The sequence below is a fragment of the Piliocolobus tephrosceles genome, chromosome 3 (assembly GCF_002776525.5).
Source record: "Piliocolobus tephrosceles isolate RC106 chromosome 3, ASM277652v3, whole genome shotgun sequence".
NCBI lineage: Eukaryota > Metazoa > Chordata > Mammalia > Primates > Cercopithecidae > Piliocolobus > Piliocolobus tephrosceles.
Genome location: NC_045436.1, coordinates 158891190 through 158911739, shown reverse-complemented (window position 1 = coordinate 158911739; position 20550 = coordinate 158891190). Strand labels below are relative to the sequence as shown.

The 20550-nt window shown below is 36.3% G+C and overlaps 1 protein-coding gene across 3 annotated transcripts in view; it reads left to right on the top strand.

Annotated features, from left to right (window-relative positions):
• STIM2 (stromal interaction molecule 2) overlaps positions 1-20550 on the top strand; it is a 166082-nt gene that overhangs the window by 53282 nt on the left and 92250 nt on the right. For all 3 annotated transcript variants that reach the window (XM_023223031.1, XM_023223032.1, XM_023223030.2), the window contains exon 2: positions 5226-5356. In XM_023223031.1, the coding sequence (XP_023078799.1) occupies positions 5226-5356 (131 nt within the window). The remainder of the gene's footprint in view (positions 1-5225; positions 5357-20550) is intronic.

Sequence of the window (20550 nt, the reverse complement as noted above, 5' to 3'; positions counted from 1 at the left end):
AGGATGCTCCATATTGATAGTTATTATCACTATAACTTTTGTTATATAATAATCATTAACTTATGCTCTTGCCTATACCTGTCTTCCTAGAGAACACTTGCTCATTTTTCAAGAATCAATGTAAATGTCACTTTCTCTTTGAAGCCTTTCTTGCTGTGCATGTAGATGTGACTATTCCCTTAGTTTTGCCACCATTGTGTATTTGTATATTTGTCATTGCATCTGCCATCTTTAATTTCATTTATTTTTGCCTGGGTACACAAAAGGTACCCTAGACTCTGCCATTTAGATATTTGCTACATAAATGAATTGTATTTAGAAGCTAATTCATTTGGCTTCTAATATTTACATATGCTTAAACCATTCAACAAATATGTCACTGTGGTAGATACTGAGAAGACAAAATTAATACAATGCATGTTCTCAATCAAGTTGATGTTATGATACAGTAGTTAAGTTTATGTTATGATACACAAGTTATGATACAATATACTTAATATAATGGTTTGTTCAAGGGGAGTGCGAATTAAAGTGGAGATAGATTATCTAAAGGAAAAGCAAGGCAGGACGTATAGATATGTATTCTAGATTGTGAGTATTATTCCACAAGTGTCTCATGATCTCCTTCCACGGGGCACATTTATGCTTCTTGGTGCAGTCAGCTCCTCAGCCAGGTCCTGGCAATATCTGTGATAGCGATACTTAATTCTCTGATGCTGGTGACACTGACCCATTTATGTTCGCTATACTGACACTTGGACATGGATTTGGAGTTGTGAATACTTAGAATCCCAGTTGTTATTTCTAGTAGTGTGATCTTAAGCAAGTTACTCATGAATCTTATTTCCTCATCTGGAAAATAGAGATATTATCTGCCCCATACAGGGTTGCAGGGAATAAATTATGAAGATAAAACAGTATTGGTTTCTAGAATGCAGTAGATAATTTTCTTCCTTTTTAATTTTTTATTTATATATATTTTTTGAGACGGAGTCTCACTCTGTTGCCAAGGGTGGAGTGCAGTGGCATGATCTTGGCTGACTGCAACCTCTGCCTCCCAAGTTCAAGCAATTCTTCTGCCTCAGCCTCCCAAGTAGCTGGGACTACAGGAGCGTGCCACTATGCCCGACTAATTTTTGTATTTTTCGTAGAGACGGGGTTTCGCCATGTTGTCCAGGCTGGTTACGAACTCCTGATCTCAGGTGATCCGCCTGCCTCAGCTTCCCAAAGTGCTGGGATTACAGGTGTGAGCCACTGTGCCCAGCCTGTAGTAGATATTTCTTAATGGGTGAAATAACTAATTCATTTTACTTTATTTCTGTAGAACCATACTGAGCATTTGGCTCTAGTTACAGGACAACAAGGTGGAATTTAATAATGGTGTTGATAACTGACTTGGGTTAGGTCTCATTCTGTTGCAACTGGTTCCTTTTCCCTCAGCGCAAAGTGCAGCTGTTAACAATATGATATATTAGCGTATAATACTCAAAAGCTATATCACACCATGTTGCATTTAACACAAGGTGAGGGCACTGAGGGGAGAATATTTGTCTTAGTTGTTGCCTTGTGTGCCCAGCATCAACCACAGAGCCTGACATATTATAGGCACTCCATATCATGTTTAAATTAGTGAGTGAATTCTGTTTAGATGAGGAAGATGTACTAGTATGGAGTACCTGATGTGCACTGGGGCATTTGGGGTAGCTAAAGAAAGTATCTAAAATATAAGCAAAGGAGAACAATATTAGTAGCAATTGCCTTTGAAACTGTTATAATTTTAGACACAAACCTTTTTTGGCAAGTTGAATATTTTAAAATAAATATAGGCCAGCTGAGTTAAAATGATCACATGTGCTGAATTAACCTAGAAGGTAAATAACTAAAAATGAAAAGAGACATTAGAACAGGTAATAGAGTTCAGAATTCACAGCTATTCTAAATTAGATTTGTAATAGCCTTGAGTCATACTTTAAAGGAAATAAAATTTCATGTGAAGAAATGGATCACTGTTGCCATAACTTCAACCCCTGTCTTTCCTCTGCTGCTGCAACTTGGCAAAACACCAAACCCTAGAGTGGTCTCATCATCTACCGTTTCTGTTCCTTAGAGGCATGGTCTGTTGAGTGCTGCCAGGCTGACTGTCAGCTGTGTCTCTCAGTCTTGCCACCATCCTATTCCACTGTCACCCAGAGGGATCTGGTGAATTGCCATTATCCCATTCCATTGTCACCAGAGTTATCAGATTTTAAATGAATCTGATTGTGTTATTCCCCTCCTTGAAATTCCATGAGTAGCTTCTCAGTGTTTTTAGGAAAAAAATCCACATATCCTAGTATGAAAAACAGAGCTTTTGGAGATCTGGCCTTTTAGCATCTCTACCTGATCTTCTGTTTTCTGTATGTTGGTATCTCTGTGCTACAGACATGTTAAACCACTTACATTTTTCTGAATGTTTTGTGTTTTTTTTTTTTCTTTTATGTCACTGAATGTATGATGCTGCTTCTAGGCATGCTGTTCTCTCTTCTCAAGGTCATCAACTACAGATGATTTAAAATTCTTCAAGTTTACCTCTAGAAAACTTTTACCTAACATAATATATTGTAGGAGTCTACATGTCTTCCTTCTCACTAAACTGTGAGCTTTTTTGAGTATGGATACTCTCTTATCTCTTTAATTCCTAATGCCTTGCACAGGATAGAAGCCTAGAAGTTTGTGATTTAGTTAATAAATGAAGTAACAGAATTTATCAGAGGCTTAAAATATGTTCAGCTAAAATGGGTATTATGTGAGAAGTGGAGAAACATGGTCCCTTCCCTGTTCATAATCTTAGTTGTATGGACAAAAATGACACATAAGGCAATTAAAGCTTAATCAAGTACAGCATTAAGTGAGGACTTAGGTAGAATGATTAGAAAATGAAGATATATTGGAAAATTTCAAATCCCTTAACATTTCATATCTGCTTTTCATTTTCTCCTTAAATGTTTATCACTACTAACATGCCTATACCTTTTACTTATTTATCTTGTTAGGTTCATAGTCCCCAGTAAAATATACGTTTTGTGAAGATTTTTGTCTGTTTTGTTCACCGTGCTATTTCTGGTGCCTTACATGTGGTAGGTGCTCATTAGGTAGTTGTTGAGTGGATTGAATGGAGTGCAGAGAAGGAAGTGATCACTAGGAAAAAGTGTTTACGAAAGACTTCATGGAGAAGTATTAACATCTTGAAGTAGACTTGAGAGAGAGTGTTTTAGTAGATTAGCTAATGTTTATGAAATATGCCTATTTGAGTAAATAATTACCAATTTTATTTTCATATGACTTTTTCAAGTCATGTTGCTCCTAATTTCTCTTAAAGCTTTCTATGGTTATACAGTCCTCACTGTTGACTCCTGTTAGAGACTTTCACAACAGTAACCTATTTAATCAGAGTAAGAGATGCTGGCCCTTTCCTTATATACCAGTTGCAGTGAACACCTTCACTTTTTTTTTTTTTTTAGCAGATCAAACTATGTGTAAAAAATAGGTCTGCTGGAGGCAATGACATATTATATACAGATCTTTACGCTATATGTCCTTTTGGTACCTGAGATTTTATCTTCTATTTTGCATCTTTTAAATAATTGCAAATAAATTCAAACTTATGGACATATCAGGGTCTTGATTGTTTTGTGAATTAGGGATCATAATTGACCATTATGCCTCTAAGTTCTTGAATTTTAGCAAATCTTAACTGGCGTTTTAAATATTTGTATGTACACATATTCATATATCACACAGAACTTATAATTGCATTTCCTACTTTTATAGTTTCCTTTCTCTTCTGTTTACTTCCCTTCCAAGACTAAAGAAATTAAAATTAGATTTTAAATTAAAACTATTAAAAATGTTAAATCACCAAAATATTTTTTTCAGCTGTAGTTGGAACATGTTAGGTAATGTCAGTTTGAATATTTTTTTCTTAGAAAATAAAATTATCTGTGGGCCTCAAATATTGGCTTTTCTTCTCCCAGCTTTTTTCTGCCTAAGCACAGAATTAGATATTCTTAGGTCCTTGTAGCTGCAATAGATCTTAGTAAGCATCTCTACTTGCTTTATTTTAGGGATGAGGCAACTAAGACACAAGGACAAGTGATTTGTCCACAATTAACTGATGACAGGTAATTGATAGTAGGGCCAGATGATAGGCTATTGATGAGATAAGTAAGCTGTGGCTAACCCCTCTCTTATGCTAACCACTTTCAACTTTAAGGCCGTACTACTTCTGGAAATATATGTGGTTCTGATGACATTTTAAAGGAATATTATCGTAGTGACTTAGTAGAAGAGAAGTAAGTTCCTAGAATTTTGTCAGTCCACCAGTCAGCCAGATTGGGTGTAAGTGAAGCTTTGGCAATACTTTCCCATTTTGGTATATAGGTTGTTTGCTAGTTATGTGCACAGGAAGTAATTTCCAGCAGTCTGATTTTAAGCCATTGAAAAATGTTTCATGCTTTCCAACTTAATTTTTGACAACCTGAATGTGAGGATTCACATATACTCCATAGGGAAAGGGTTGACCAGTAAGTGTATATTAAAGATAACATGAAGAACAAGATTTTTAAAAATCTGGTTAGTCTTTTTCATTTGTTTGTTGTTGTTGTAGTTGAACCTAGGAATGTTATGTATTTTGAAAAAAGCTATATGGGTAGACTCTTAGATTATCTTAAACAGAAAAATGAAAACAAAAGGGTCATGTGACTATTCTACATTTCCATTCCTTTTTTATTGGTGATATTTTCTAGTACTCATTTTGATTAAACTGGATTGTGCAAAAATAGCACTTTGTATTCTGTGATTTTTAGTGTTTCTTGTTTTTTTAATGGAGGGAGAACATCTGTTTTTTTGGTGGGGGGAATGATTAGTAAATCATGATTAGTAAATATTCAGGTTGGATAAGAAGAAATGGTTAAAGATGTAGAGCTTTTGGATAACCTGAAGTTAGTACTGGCATAACTCCTGGTTGTAGTTGCCTAATGTTAACTAAATTGGATTATTTATTTTTAGTCAGTTGTGTTCACATATTATACTTTTGATGTGAAGAATATTCTGCTAGATGTTTTGAAGTCTCTTAGTTTAATTTAGTCTGAAGTTTAGTTCTGTTGGTTTTCTTTTAAATTATACTCTCTAACTATAGCCTTTGTTTTGGCATGGCAAGTTAGTAATTGCCCTTTGTTCTCTTTCAGATCCTTGCATGTCACTGAGTCCACCATGCTTTACAGAAGAAGACAGATTTAGTCTGGAAGCTCTTCAAACAATACATAAACAAATGGATGATGACAAAGATGGTGGAATTGAAGTAGAGGAAAGTGATGAAGTAGGTGGAAAAGTGTTTTCCCTGCTATTGTCTTAGAACAGAATGATTGCATTTCTGTTTCTAGTCTTCAATTTTCTCTTTCCTCATGTGGCTCATTGCGTTCTTCTTCAACATCTTTAGTTTTTCTTTTGATGTGTTAATTTTACCCTTTATAAACATTTACATGATTTTTCTGTTTTTCTCCCCATTTGGATATAAGTCTACCCAGTTTTATAAAAATTTTCAGTCTCATGTTATTGTATTTCTCAAACATGTATCCTATTCTGACTGTATTTTATCTATTGTTGCTTTACAAACCACTCCAAATGTAGTGGCTTAAAATGACAACAGTTTATTATTTCTCCTGATTCTGTGGGATCACTGGGCCCAACTGGGCAGTTTTTCTGTTCCCTTAGATATGGGCTGAGGTCACTATGGAAATTGCATTCTCTTGGGAGCTCTGTTGGGGCTGGAGTATCTAAGACAGCCTCTTATTCTGCATAATCTCTTTCTATGTTACCTCTCATCATTCAGGAGCCTAGCCCAGACTTTATTACAGCATGGCAGCTAGTGTCTAAGAAGGCAAGTTCCCATGTGCAAGTGTTTATCATGCCTCTGCTTGCCAGTGGTTGCTAATATATTGGCCAAAACAAGTCATTTGGCTAAGCTCAGAGTCTATGTGGAAGAAGATTCTACAAAGATGTAGATAACCAGGAAATGTGATTCATTGGAGACCACCAACGTGCTAATTTACTGTACCTACTGTCTTCAGTTTTTCAGCATTCCCATTTCCCCTACTGGTCTGGTTTCTGCCTTAGTTTCTCCCTAAAAGTTGTCTTCTTTGAGTGTTGTCTCATTCTAACCAAATCCCCTGGTTGTTTTTCAGGCCTCTTCAGTGCCTTTGTTGGATTTGTCGCTGTTGAATTGCTTCTTTTTCAGATTATATAATACTAAATTACATTATTTTCTACATTATTATCTCGTGATGTAACAGTGACAGTCTCTAGTAACATTGTTATCTAATGGAGACATTCTCTAAAGATCAGTTCTTGGCTTGCTATACAAAACGTTTGTCTGAGAATGACCATCCATTTTCAGGTTGCCCCGATTCCTCTATCTCTAACCCAGTCCAGATGCCTGACCTTTTGCTTTCTGCCTGATGTTTTTAGAGGACTCTTACTGTTGCTTTAAACTTAGTATGTGTAAAACAAAATCCCAGTTTTGCTATTTTAATCTCTCGTTGTTCAGTTGCACCTCTGGACCTATTTCTCGATTCTTCTTCTAAAGTAGATGTTGGCAGACTTTTTCTGTAAAGGGCCAAAATATGGGTTGAAATGTGTTCTCTAAAAACATATGTTGAAGTCCTAAACCCCAGCACCTCAGAATGTGACCTTATTTAGAAATAGGGTCATTGCAGATGTAGTTAAGATAAAGTCATACCGGAGTTGGGTGGGCCCTTAATTCAATATGACTGGTGTTCTGCTAAGAGAGGAGAACACCATGTGGAGTCACAGAACAGGAGAGAAAATGACCCTGTGACAGCGGAGGCAGAGATTAGCTTTATACAACTGCACATCAAGGAATGCTAAGGATTGCTGCCGACACCAAAGCTAAGAGAAAGGCATGGAACAGATTCTCCCCTAGAGCCTTTGAGAGGGCATGATTCTGTGGACACTTTGATTTTGAACTTCTTTCTAACCTGCAGATCTGTAAGAGAATAAATTTCTATTGTTGTAAGCCATCCAATTTATGGTACTTTATTATGGCGGTCCTATAGTGAATGGAAATGAATATAGGCCAGGTGGCAAATTATTTAGCTTTAGTGGGCCATGTAGTTGCTGTTGTAACTATTCAACTCTACCATTATAGTGTGAAGCAGCCATAGACAGTACAAGAACTAATGGGCATGGCTGTTTTCCAATAAAACTTTATTTGCAAAAACAGGCAGCCATATTTGGCCTGCATGCTGTAGTTTGCCAACCCCTGTTGTAAATTAAGCTCTTGTGTTCTTAAAATATGTTCCTTTTTCTTCCTTTCCCCACTACCTCTTATCTATTCTAGTTATTTGCTTGTTCTGTTCTAATCTAGCTGTTTATTTTCTTGTGTCTAGATTACTGTCTCTCAGGTTCTTTTTTCTAATCCGTCATGATTATCACTTTGAGAGCATGATAGCTAAGAAACATAGTGATTTCTAATTGCTTATTAGATCAGATAATTAAATCTTCAGTCTTATATTTAATGTCTCTGCATCAGTTGATTTCTGCTATTTATTGTGATTAAAATCATTCTGATTAGAGCTACACAGTACCTAATCACAGTACCAGTGATTAAATCACAGTACCAGTGATACCAAAATCATTACTTTTGGTTCAAAGTAGACCAATTTATTTGTTTCTAGAACCACAGACTATATAATTCTATCTTACATAGCTTCCAACTTAAGAAGTATTTGAAGTATATATTCTGTTGGACATAAGGAAGAGTGAGTGAGATAAAATTGATGGATTATTAAGAGTTTTACCATTACTGGAAAACAACATAAACTAGTTGTCATTTATTGTGGGCCGTTTTATTATATTGAGTGGATAATTCATTCTCTCAACATCATTATCATTACTCATTTTCTCTCTTTATATTTTTATAAAATAGAGGTAATTTATAGAGGTAAATTACCTTTATTTATAAATTACCTTTATTTATAGAGGTAATTTATTCTCTAAGCCAAAGAGATTTTCTCAAATTATTTTGTACATTTTCTTAGTCATTTACAATATGACAGGATTAGCTTTGTCAAACAAATTCCATGTCAACTCTGAGAGTATACAGTGTTAAGTAGATGAATACTCTGTGCAGTTTTAGGTTTTAACCCAGAAACTGAGCCTCTTCAGTTTCAGTGACTTGCTAAAATGGCTCACAGAACTCAGGAAAACGCTTGACTGGTTTATTATGAAGTATACAACTCAGGAACATCTGAATAGAAGAAATGCATAGAACAGGGTATGGGGGCTGTGCACTCAGAGCTTCCATGTCTTCATTCCACCCTCCCAACACCTTGATATGCTCACCAGCCTGGAAGCTCTTAGAATCCTGAATCTTGTAACAGAGTTTTTGTAGAGCTCAGTTTTCCTGAAGGTCAGTGGGTGGGACTTAAAGTTACAACCCTCTAATTACTTGGTCTTTCTAGTAACCAACTTTAACCTGAAGCTATTTAGGGCCCCATCCTAAATCACTTTGTTATCATAAACTCAGGTTGGTGGATAGGGGCAGTAGTGAATAACAAAAGACTCACCTGTCAGGAAATTTCCAGGGTTTTAGGATCTCTGTGCCTGGAACCTAGGACAAAGACCAAATATGTTTCTCATTATATACATTGTATATTAACATATTATTAATATAATAAAATATTATATAAATATATATTATGTAATTATAAAATCTATGATAAATATGTCAATAAATTATATATTAGTATATTTGGTGCTGCTATAGCAGGGTACTATAGATTGGGTAATTTATAGTGAACAGAGATGTACTGACTCACAGTTGTGGAAGTTGGGAAGTCCAACATCAAGGTGCTGGCAGGTTTGGTGATTCTGATTTCAAGATGACTCCTTGAATGCTGCCTTCCCTGGAGGGAAGACTGTTTTCTCTTTACAGTGTGGAAGCAGAAGGGCCAAGAGGCAAAAGGTGTCTAGCTTGCCCGTTTATAAGGGCATTAATTCCTCTCCTGAGGGTTGAGCCCTTATGGCCCTATTACCTCCCAAAACCTCCCTATTACCTGTTACTTCCTAACACTGCCACAATGGCAAATTTCAATATGAGTTTTGGAGGGGAAAAACATTCAAATTATAACACACCACAATTACAAAAATATTTAAATATGAAAAATAGCAGAAGTCCACATTTCCTGAATCATTAAAAATACCTTCAAAGGAAAGAGCAGTTAAAATTGCGCATAATATATACACAGAGAAGGTATCAAGGAAGCTTTTGCAGATATTTCACAGCCTATTTGTAATTGATTGCATTATAATTCTTAGAATTACAAGTTATTTTAATCTTTTTTACCTCATCAGATATACTTCTTTAATTTTTTTACTTTTGTAGAGATGAGAGTCTTACTGTGTGGCTCAGGCTGGTTTCAAAAGCCTGGTCTCAAGCAATCTTCCTGCCTTGGCCTCCCAAAGTGCTTGGATTACAGGCATGCACCAGCCTTTATCAGATATTAAATGCACATGTGCAGAGTGTTATTACCGCTCTGCAAAACAAATTAAGCATACATGGCTGTGTAATTTATATTTCAGTGGAAGTCTTATTGAGTCTTTTAAATTTCAGCGGAGTTTTTGGCATATTGTAATAAAAGTCAGAACTAAGTAAAACTTAGGTTTAAAAAGTAGAGCTTAGAATTCTTTGATATGAGAGGTGAATTTTAATATTTAAAAAGAGAAGATATCTTTCTGTATTTCTCTTACTGTTTAAATGCAAACACAACATGCCTTTATATTTTACTATTACCTAAAAGAATGTAGAAATCCACTGTCCAGTGTGGTAGCCACTAGCCATATTTGGCTATTCAGCATTCGAAGTTGAGGTGTGCTATAAAGTATAAAACACACCTGAAATTTGAAGGCTTATATGAGAAGAATAATATTAAATATCGAATTTGAAAATATTGATTACCCATTGGAGATATTTGAGACATATTGGGTTACATGAAATATGATATTAAAATTTACTTTCTTTTTTTACTCAATGTAACTTCTAGAAAACAAAATTATGTATGTAGCTCACATTTTATTTCTGTTAGACAGCACTGATCTAGACTCTGTGTGATGTGTTTGTATGCTTTAAAGGATGAATTATTAATTCTGCAGTTCTTGGACTGTAGTCCTTCAGTTCAATATAGGTGCATTTTGATTTGTATTTCTTGTTAAAGTGTCTTTTTGAAAGAAATAAACAGTAATTCTTTTATGGACCTTTACTGGCCTTCACTAGGAAACTTTGTAAGTTTAATAGGAAACCTTAGCCCAAATGTTAAAGTACTTAATTTCTTGTGATTTTAGCCCAAATTTTAAAGTACTTAATTTCTTGTGATTGTTTTGTTTTGAAATGTTGCTTTTCTAAAAAAAAAAAAAATTCAGAAAAGTATTTAGCATTTGAAAAATTCTGGTTAAAAACATTTTTTTTTTCTCTTTAGTACCCTCTGTTTTGCGTTTTGGTCATATGAGAGATTGTTTATTTCTATAATTTATTTAATATTGAGCTAATATCTGATGGCCTATTTTATACCAGATACTCAAATAGTTGCTTGGAATAGATCAGGAACAAGATAGACAAAATCTGTGCCTTTAAGTAAACATTCTGGTAGGGCTTGTGGGAAGGAGACTAAGCAAAATAAGTAAGCAGTGACAGGGGGATCATTATCAGTTAGAGATGATGGGGGCTGTAATGTTCTATAGGGTGGCAGGCAAAGTGAGGGTAACACTTAAAGGGTATCATGTGTACAGTACTTGGACAAGTAAGAGAATAAATGTCTGATAACTTTCCAGGGCTATGTTAAAACTGAATTTGGAGTACTTGGGGTGTTTCAGATCAGGAATAGGATATAAAACTTTTGCTCTCTAGGTCATCGTCTTCTGGACCTACATAAAAAAGGTTAGATGTCAATGTGTGCAGAATCTGTGACCTGTTAAGATTGAATTGTTGATTGCATTCAAGGTTGCACGTTCTGTCAATTTTAGTGAAATTTTGGAAAGTTTAGGTATTTGATCAACAAATAATTTAAATAAGAGAAATTAATGGTTTTGATGCCCTGAGCACAGCAGTGGAGTTCACATTGTTATTGCTCATTTTGTGACTGAAAAGTTTTATCATAGATTCTAGTGTGTATGATTTTTGTTTTCTGTTCTTTTCCCTCTTCTTCTTTGAATGAACATTTTTTTCATTCCTTTTTCTAGTTTTTCTTTCTTTTTATTTATCCTTTTTCATTTTATCACCTGGAATAGGTAGTTTTAGAGGTTTTTTTTCTTATCAGTTTGTTTGATATACATATATAAAACAAAATCAACTTTAAGACCTACTTATCTGAAAAGTCCATTGTACCTAGTATCTCAGTATTCCTTATGTTAGGTATGCTCCCTTCACAATACCTTTGCCATAATTTTTATACCTCTTGGAAAGCTTAGTTAACAACACATGTATCTGTGGAGAGTCACTTAAGAAAATAGGCAAAATTAGGATTAGACAAAAAAGAAGGCAATGCATTTTAAAATCGAACAGTGTGTTTTGAATTATGTGGGGTATTGTGTCCGAAAGATTAAATACATCTATTTTTTGCTGAAGTTTTCTAAGGTTAACTTTTAACTTGTGTATTAGTTTATTGCTGTGTAACAAATGACCCCAAAACTTAGTGGCTTAAAGCAACACACATTTCTCATTTCATGGTTTCTGTGGGTCAGAAATCTTAGTGCAGCTTAGGTGGGTCTTCTGGCTCTGGGTCTCTCACTGGACTGCAATTAAGATATCAGCTGGGGTTGTGTCATCTCAAGGCCTGATTAGGAGAGGATCCACTTAAAAACCTGCTCGTGTAGCTGTTAGTCTCACAGGTCCTCAATGGCTGTTGGAGATACCAGTTTTCTGCCATATAGGTCTCTCTGTAGGCAGCTTATAACATGACAGTGGGGTTCCCATTGTCTCACTCACTCAGAGTGAGAGGGAGCTCTGAGAGACAGAGAAGGGGCAGTAATGTGGAAGTTATAATCTTTTTGTGACTAATGCTGGAAGTGACGTCCCATCACTTTTGCTGTATTCTACTCATGAGAAGTGAGTTACTAGGTCCAGCCAACCCTCATGGAGAGACAAATACAAGGATGTGGGGATCATTGGGAGCCATGTCAGAGACTGCTTACCACAGTTTGTTTTGATAATTTGCTATCTAGAAATATTTGATGGGAGATTCTCAAGCCATAGAAATATAGAGTGTAAAAGCAGTAAAGTGACAAAATTTCCTTGAAAAGGCTTTGTTTTGGAAATGTCCCACAATAAAACCCATTGTGTTCATCTTTGTAATAGGATATGTGTAGAATTTTAAAGCCTGATTAAAAGTTATCTATTGAGTAGAGCTTTGCAGTGAATGGTGACTCTAATTATATGCACAAATGTACCAGTGTAATTTGTTTCACTGAAGGATCACTTGACATTCTTCTGAAAGAACAAGCAGGGCAAAGGTAAGGGAAGGGTGTAAGTAGGTGCTAGAGAAGTCTTGCTGTCTGTTAACTTCCAGTTACTGAGGTACTTTCCTCTATACTGAAGTTTTCATAATTTCATGATTTGTTTAGTTAATATAACTTGATACCATAAAAATAGAGACTTTCTTTCTGGAAAATAAAGACAATCAGCACACAATTAAAGTAGCAGAGAATGTTAATGGGTGTTTTGTAGGAAAATGGATTACATGGTCAAAATTGGGAAATACTGGATTAGTTTTGTAGAACTTCTTAAACTTAAATTTATAAATTTATATACTAAAATAACATTTATTGAGCATTTACTGGTTGTACCATAGTAGAAGCACTTTTATATGTAAAATGGTATGGACTCCTTATAATAACCCTATTAGCTAAGAATCTACTCTTATTATCTTATATGCGGATGAGGAAACAGTTTGGTAGGTTAGGCAATATGCCCATAGTCAGCAACTTGTGAATGATAGAGTTGGGGTTTTGAAGCCAGGCAGACTCCAGAACCCATGTTCCTGATTTCTAGTGTTGTTTCTCTGTGTTAATGTAGATTATTAATCTTCAAAAGGATGGTAAATCTTACGTCTGTTTGACAAGGAACTTTTGTAGTACAAACTATCTCTTAAGTTTGGCATAATGTAAGTGGTCAATCAGTTTTTGTTTAATTGAATGTTTTTCCTGAAAATTGATAATTGCTACCAAAATAACACCACATAGATTTTTTAGTGACTTTAACATAACTCAGTACTGACACTAAACTTACTTTAGCATCTGATAAAAGATAAAGTCATTTTAGCAAATGATAAATTGAACATCGTTTGTTAAGTTTATTGCTTTTGTTTTGCATTTATTAAATTTTTCATGGCAGTATATCTTGGCTATAAATGTCTGAAGAGTACTTAATAAGCATCTAATAAATGTTTGTTTAATGAATGAATATTGGGAAATCAAACTTTTGGAATGGCCTGGGCCTGTAAGTGACCATGGAGAGCCCATGGTGATCATGGGTTAGGAGCACTCTCTGGAGCTAAGCAGCAGCAGCAACTGCTTAGTACTTGTCAACAACAGAAAAATAATTAAGAGCTGAAGAAACAAACTTCGGTTCAGCAATCTTTTATTGAGCACCTGTTGTCTGCCAGACAGTGTGCTAGATGTTGGCTTTGCAAAGATAAACAAAGGCATCTGGTCATTTAATGGAAAAAAACGCATAATGACTTGTCCTGAAAGAACTGAGAAGTAATAAAGAATCAATGTGTACATAAGAGACTAGAAGTGAGAAAAGACATGAGAAAGCGTCAGATTAATGCTGATATGATCTGTGGATATCAAGAAAGTAAGGCAACAATGGAAAACATAAAAGAGCTGGTGGGAGAGTGAATCTGAGGTAAGAAGTCTTTGTACCCCCGGATGTATTAGCGCTTATTGCAGAGGGCACACAAGTCATAGGCCAGCACTTCTAGCCTGCAGAACTGCTATTAAGAACTCAAAAACAAAAAAGTTAGTGTCTGGAATTCTTCATTTTTTCATCTCTGTTCTTATGAAAACATTTTATCTTACTTAAAGGTAAATAAATATTAAGGGGAAGTGGGAAAGTTAACGGAAAAGTTATTCTATGATGAAGAAAATTATGGATTTTAGGTATAGAAGTGAGTCTTCTGCTGAACAGATTTACAAATTGAGGAAAAGGTGAAGGATACCTAGTAGATTTGATGCAAATGTGGAGAAACTGGTGGTTCAAATACAGTCCTTCAAATGGCATTGTTGAATCAATTAGCATTTCTGATAGCAGCAAGAAAGAAAATGACTTTCTATAGGTCAAAAGTGGCTCTACTGTTACATTTTTCCAAACTGTTTTTATATTATTATCATCATATTTTTCCAGATTCTTTTTATTATATGCTTCAGGTTTTGCAGAGGTTGGTAGCACACACTTGGCAATCTCAGCCAACTCAGGAGGCTAAGGTAGGAAGATCACTTGAGCTAAGGAGTTTGAGACTAGCCTGGGCAGTATAACGAGACCTCATCTCGAAAAAGAAAAAAGGTTTTTGAATATGTGCTTCCTGATACAGTTTTAAAATAAATAGCTGTATGTAATTAGTGTGTATAGATACATATATATTACATATTATATATGAACACATTCAAACTCTTGTACTAATGTTACATGTTTTTAAAATACCCGCAAAAATATGGCTGGGTGCGTTGACTCACGCCTGTAATCCCAGTACTTTGGGAGGCTGAGGGGAGAGGATCACTTGAAGTCAGGCGTTTGAGACCACACTGGCCAACTTAGTGAAACCCCATCTCTACTAAAAATACAAAAATTAGCCAGGCGTGGTGGCACGCGCCTGTCATCCCAGCTACTTGGGAGGCTGAGGCAGAAGAATCACTTGAACCCAGGAGGCGGAGTTTGCAGTGAGCCAAGATCATGCACCTGGACTCCGGCCTGGGCAACAGAGCAAGACTATCTCAAAAAAAGAAAGAGTAAAAAAATACCCATAAAAATATAAACTAAAAAAATGAGATAAAATTGAATGTAAATGTAAATTCTAATATTTTCTCGAAATCTCAAGTGGATTAGATTATACATCCTGTTTGGGTGTGGGCAACCTAAATTTGGAGACCGTTGCACTAATGAATTGTAAAGCAATGTCATGTTATAAGTCACACAGATTTCATTCCATTTTCATAAGAACAGACAATTGTGAGAATTTCTCAAGAAAGCAAATTCTAGAGACACTTGCTAATGTTAATATTTATTCTTCTCTAATTTTCATGGTCACTCTTTGCAGGTTTCTTCATCATATAGCACATTAGTTACTGATCTTTTAATGATGTCCACTGTGCATTTTATGATTAAAATTAGCTCTGATACTTGTGATACCTGTAAGAAGTGGTAATATAAGATTAGAACAAGGCCAGGCGCGGTGGCTCATGCCTGAAGTGCCAGCACTTTGGGAGGCCAAGGTGGGTGGATCACCTGAGGTCGGGAGTTCGAGAGTGGCCTGACCAACATGGAGAAACCCCGTCTCTACACAAAATACAAAATTAGATGGGCATGGTGGCACATGCCTGCAATTAGATGGGCATATTGGCGCGTGCCTGCAATCCCAGTTATTCAGGAGGCTGAGGCAGAAGAATCGCTTGAACCCAGGAGGTGGAGGTTGTGGTGAGCCGAGAATTGCGCCATTGCACTCCAGTTTGGGCAACAAGAGCGAAACTCCATCTCCAAAAAAAACAGAACAAAGTTCACTTATTTATACTAGTTTAGGAAAAAAAAGCAGAGAATGAGTGAGGCAGAAAATGTAGATAATCATTTTGATAAGGGAAGACATGATTAAACTTTAAAAAAAATATATATCTTATAAATTTGCCACTATGACTTTATATTTCAACTGCAAATTCTATTTTAAAATTTAATTTATATCTGGAGTGTGGATATCTGTTGATCTGAAGAGACCCAGGAAGTAATGATTTTGGACACTATTAATTAGGATTCTGGAAGAAAGATTCTTGGATGTAGCTGGAAGTCATCTTGTAGGGTATGTATACGGTATTTTGATATTCAGCAGCTCACCAAAGCGTGCTGAGCATTACATACTTGTTTGTCATTTTGGTTACCTCTTCTTTGTTTACCTATATGTAATTATAGTTTAAATTATTCAAAATGAGATAGGCACTCTATACATCTTTTAGAAGCAAGATATTAAGTAACGGCAGCAAAAGCCAAAATTGACAAATGGGATCTAATTAAACTAAAGAGCTTCTGCACAGCAAAAGAAACTACCATCAGAGTGAACAGGCAACCTACAGAATGGGAGAACATTTTTGCAATCTACTCATCTGACAAAGGGCTAACATCCAGAATCTACAAAGAACTCAAACAAGTATACAAGAAAAAAACAAACAACCCCATCAGAAAGTGGGCAAAGGATATGAACAGACATTTCTCAAAAGAAGACATTCATACAGCCAACAGACACATGAAAAAATGCTCATCACCACTGGCCATCAGAGAAATGCAAATCAAAACCACAATGAGATACCATCTCACACCAATTAGAATGGCAATCATTAAAAAATCAGGAAACACCAGGTGTTGGAGAGGATGTGGAGAAATAGGAACACTGTTACACTGTTGGTGGGATTGTAAACTAGTTCAACCATTATGGAAAAGAGTATGGCAATTCCTCAAGGATCTAGAACTAGATGTACCATATGACCCAGCCATCCCACTACTGGGTATATACCCAAAGGATTATAAATTATTCTACTACAAAGACACATGCACACGTATGTTTATTGCAGCACTATTCACAATAGCAAAGACTTGGAATCAACCTAAATGTCCATCAGTGACAGACTGGATTAAGAAAATGTGGCACATATACACCATGGAATACTATGCAGCCATAAAAAAGGATGAGTTTGCATCCTTTGTAGGGACATGGATGCAGCTGGAAACCAGCATTCTTAGCAAACTATCACAAGAACAGAAAACCAAACACCGAATGTTCTCACTCATAGGTGGGAACTGAACAATGAGTTCACTTGGACTCGGGAAGGGGAACATCACACACTGGGGCCTATCATGGGGAGGGGGGAGGGGGGAGGGATTGCATTGGGGAGGTATACCTGATATAAATGACGAATTGATGGGTGCTGACGAGTTGATGGGTGCAGCACACCAACGTGGCACAAGTATACATATGTAACAAACCTGCATGTTATGCACATGTACCCTAGAACTTAAAGTATAAAAAAAAAAAAAAAAAAGAAATAAAAGCAAATAATGAAATAAAAAAAAAAAGAGAAAGGTTAGGGCCACCTTAATACTTTTCATTTAGCTTTCAGAGTGAGAAAGGAGGGAAAGAAGTAGATGAAAAGGGATTTGATGTATTTCCAAGAAATTGCTCTAAGGAATAAACAAGTTAATGCTCCCTTGACGAGTGGTATTAACTTAACATGAAAACTTGTGAGAAATGCAAATTCTAGAGCCCCACGCAAACCCTACTGAATCAGCAGCTTGGGGATGGGACCTAGCAATCTGTTTTAACAAGTCCTCTGGGTGATTCTGATGAAGTTTGAGAACCACTAGACCTTCAGGACACTGATAGTAAGCTCTTTATCTTGACTTTTTATGAGTACACAGTAACAAATCTTATTTTTTTGTGATTAGGTCTTTGAAAATATGGTTCATGACTTACTCTTTGTACCTTGATAAATCTTATAGTTGTTTTGCATCATACTTTTGCAGTTTATTTATTTTTTTTATAATCTCAGGCACAGTATTTATAAATATAAATACTACTGTGATGCTCTTGCAAGATACCTCGTTTTCAGCTCCTGTATTTTGTGACTTTACTTTTGCCAAGTTCCACCTTAAAAATTTCTTTGTATGTTTTACAGGAAGTCATTGACAAGCAGCGTTGTATTTGTCTTTTTTATTTTTTATTATACTTTAAGTTCTAGGGTACATGTGCATAACGTGCAGGTTTGTTACATATGTATACTTGTGCCATGTTGGTGTGCTGCACCCATCAACTCGTCAGCACCCATCAATTCGTCATTTATATCAGGTATACCTCCCCAATGCAATCCCTCCCCCCTCCCCCTTCCCCATGATAGGCCCCAGTGTGTGATGTTCCCCTTCCCAAGTCCAAGTGATGTCATTGTTCAGTTCCCACCTATGAGTGAGAACATGCGGTGTTTGGTTTTCTGTTCTTGTGATAGTTTGCTAAGAATGCTGGTTTCCAGCTGCATCCATGTCCCTACAAAGGATGCAAACTCATCCTTTTTTATGGCTGCATAATATTCCATGGTGTATATGTGCCACATTTTCTTAATCCAGTCTGTCACTGATGGACATTTGGGTTGATTCCAAGTCTTTGCTATTGTGAATAGTGCCGCAATAAACATACGTGTGCATGTGTCTTTATAGCAGCATGATTTATAATCCTTTGGGTATATACCCAGTAGTGGGATGGCTGGGTCATATGGTACATCTAGATCTAGATCCTTGAGGAATTGCCATACTGTTTTCCATAATGGTTGAACTAGTTTACAATCCCACCAACAGTGTAAAAGTGTTCCTATTTCTCCACATCCTCTCCAGCACCTGTTGTTTCCTGATTTTTTAATGATTGCCATTCTAATTGGTGTGAGATGGTATCTCATTGTGGTTTTGTTGCATTTCTCTGATGGCCAGTGGTGATGAGCATTTTTTCATGTGTCTGTTGGCTGTATGAATGTCTTCTTTTGAGAAATGTCTGTTCATATCCTTTGCCCACTTTTTGATGGTGCTTTTTAAAGTAAGATAGTTCTGTAACTTAGATGGTTAAGAATCATTGTGCAAGTTATTGAGACCTTAAGAAAATGTCTCATGATTTTATATTATACTTAGAATATTTCTTACATAAATTGTGAAATTTCTACCTGGTCCCAGCATGTATTTAGTTAAGTACCTTTGGCCTTATGTCCTGACAATTACGGTAACCTATTTACTGGAGTTTCTTCTCTGTCTCTTGCTTTTCCAGTTCATTTACCAACTGCTGTTGAGTTATCTTTTCGTTTATGACATTTGATAAGAGCTGATTCTCCCAGAGCGTTTCTAGTCATGTATCTGCTTGTCCCTCAAAGCAACCACAATAGAAACCAAAGAACTTTCTCTTAACCTACTATTTCTTACCATCGAGACTATGTAATCTCTATGCTTGAGTTCTGATTTATTATAGGGGGTGCCCTCTTCTTGAGGCTATCTTAGTCATAGGACATTTGAGTAACACCGTTGGTTGTATATAGTTATGTACAGATTAAATAGAATTTTGTGGTGAACTAGAAAGTTAAACACAATAACATAGTTTCTGTGGAAAGATATGCTTCACATAGTGGATGCATACTCTTAAATGTAACCTACTTATAAACTGACAATAACTGACTGTAGTATATGATCTGTGTATGAAGAGCCAAAAACTTCTGAAATCGTTTTATAGTATCATGGAGTATCGAAACATTCAACCCAGTGCCGTTTGCCTTTTTTGTTTGAGACAAGGTCTCACTCTGTTACCCAGGCTGGAGTGCAGTGGCGTGAACATGACTCACCACAGACTTGACCTCCTGGGCTCCAGGCATCCTCCCACCTCAGCCTTCCAAGTAGCTGGGACTAGTCATGAGCCACCATGCCTGGCTAAGTTTTGTATTTTTTGTAGAGATGGGGTTTCAGTGTGTTGCCCAGGCTGGTTTGGAACTTCTGGGCTCAAGCAATCCACCCTCCTCAACCTCTTATAGTGTTAGAATTACAGGCATGAGCCACTGTGCCTGGTGCCTTTTGCCTTTTACTGGGAGTTGCCACAACCCCTGCTTCAACTAGTGACTCTTTTAGCCCCTTTCCCAAATTCTTTTTGCTTTCATTAGTCAGACCATATGGTAATTATGTATTTTTTATTAAAAATTATTTCTCATTTCTGTTTCACTAATTTTTAGTTTACCTCAACAAGAGTTTCCTATTAAACATTGCTACAGACAGGAAGGGGGCAGAGCAGTGGGAGTAGGAGTGTGAATTAGGACAGGACAGTGTGTCTGCACTTCTCTTTTTCAATTCCAGCCTGACGGTACTGCCAGTCCTGCTGTCTCCCCACTCCTTCTCAGCGTTTTCAGCATCACAGCATGGCATTGCGTTGATTTAATTTATTTTTTGCGAGTTTAGGATACTTCACATAGTATCTCACCTTAAAAGATGTTTGCTGAGTACAGACCTATTTATTCCCATTTCACAAATGAATTGTGCCTTTACTGTAACATTAACATTATTAGTCTTGTATTGTTGTTATTATAGATAGGATGGCCATATAATTTATTATCCAAACTGTCATTTTCTTCTGAGTGAAAGAGAGTGTTATTAATAATTACATCCAAAGGGTGTAAACGAGGACCGTCCTAAGGAGACGGGCCATATAATTACCTTCGCCATGTGGCTTA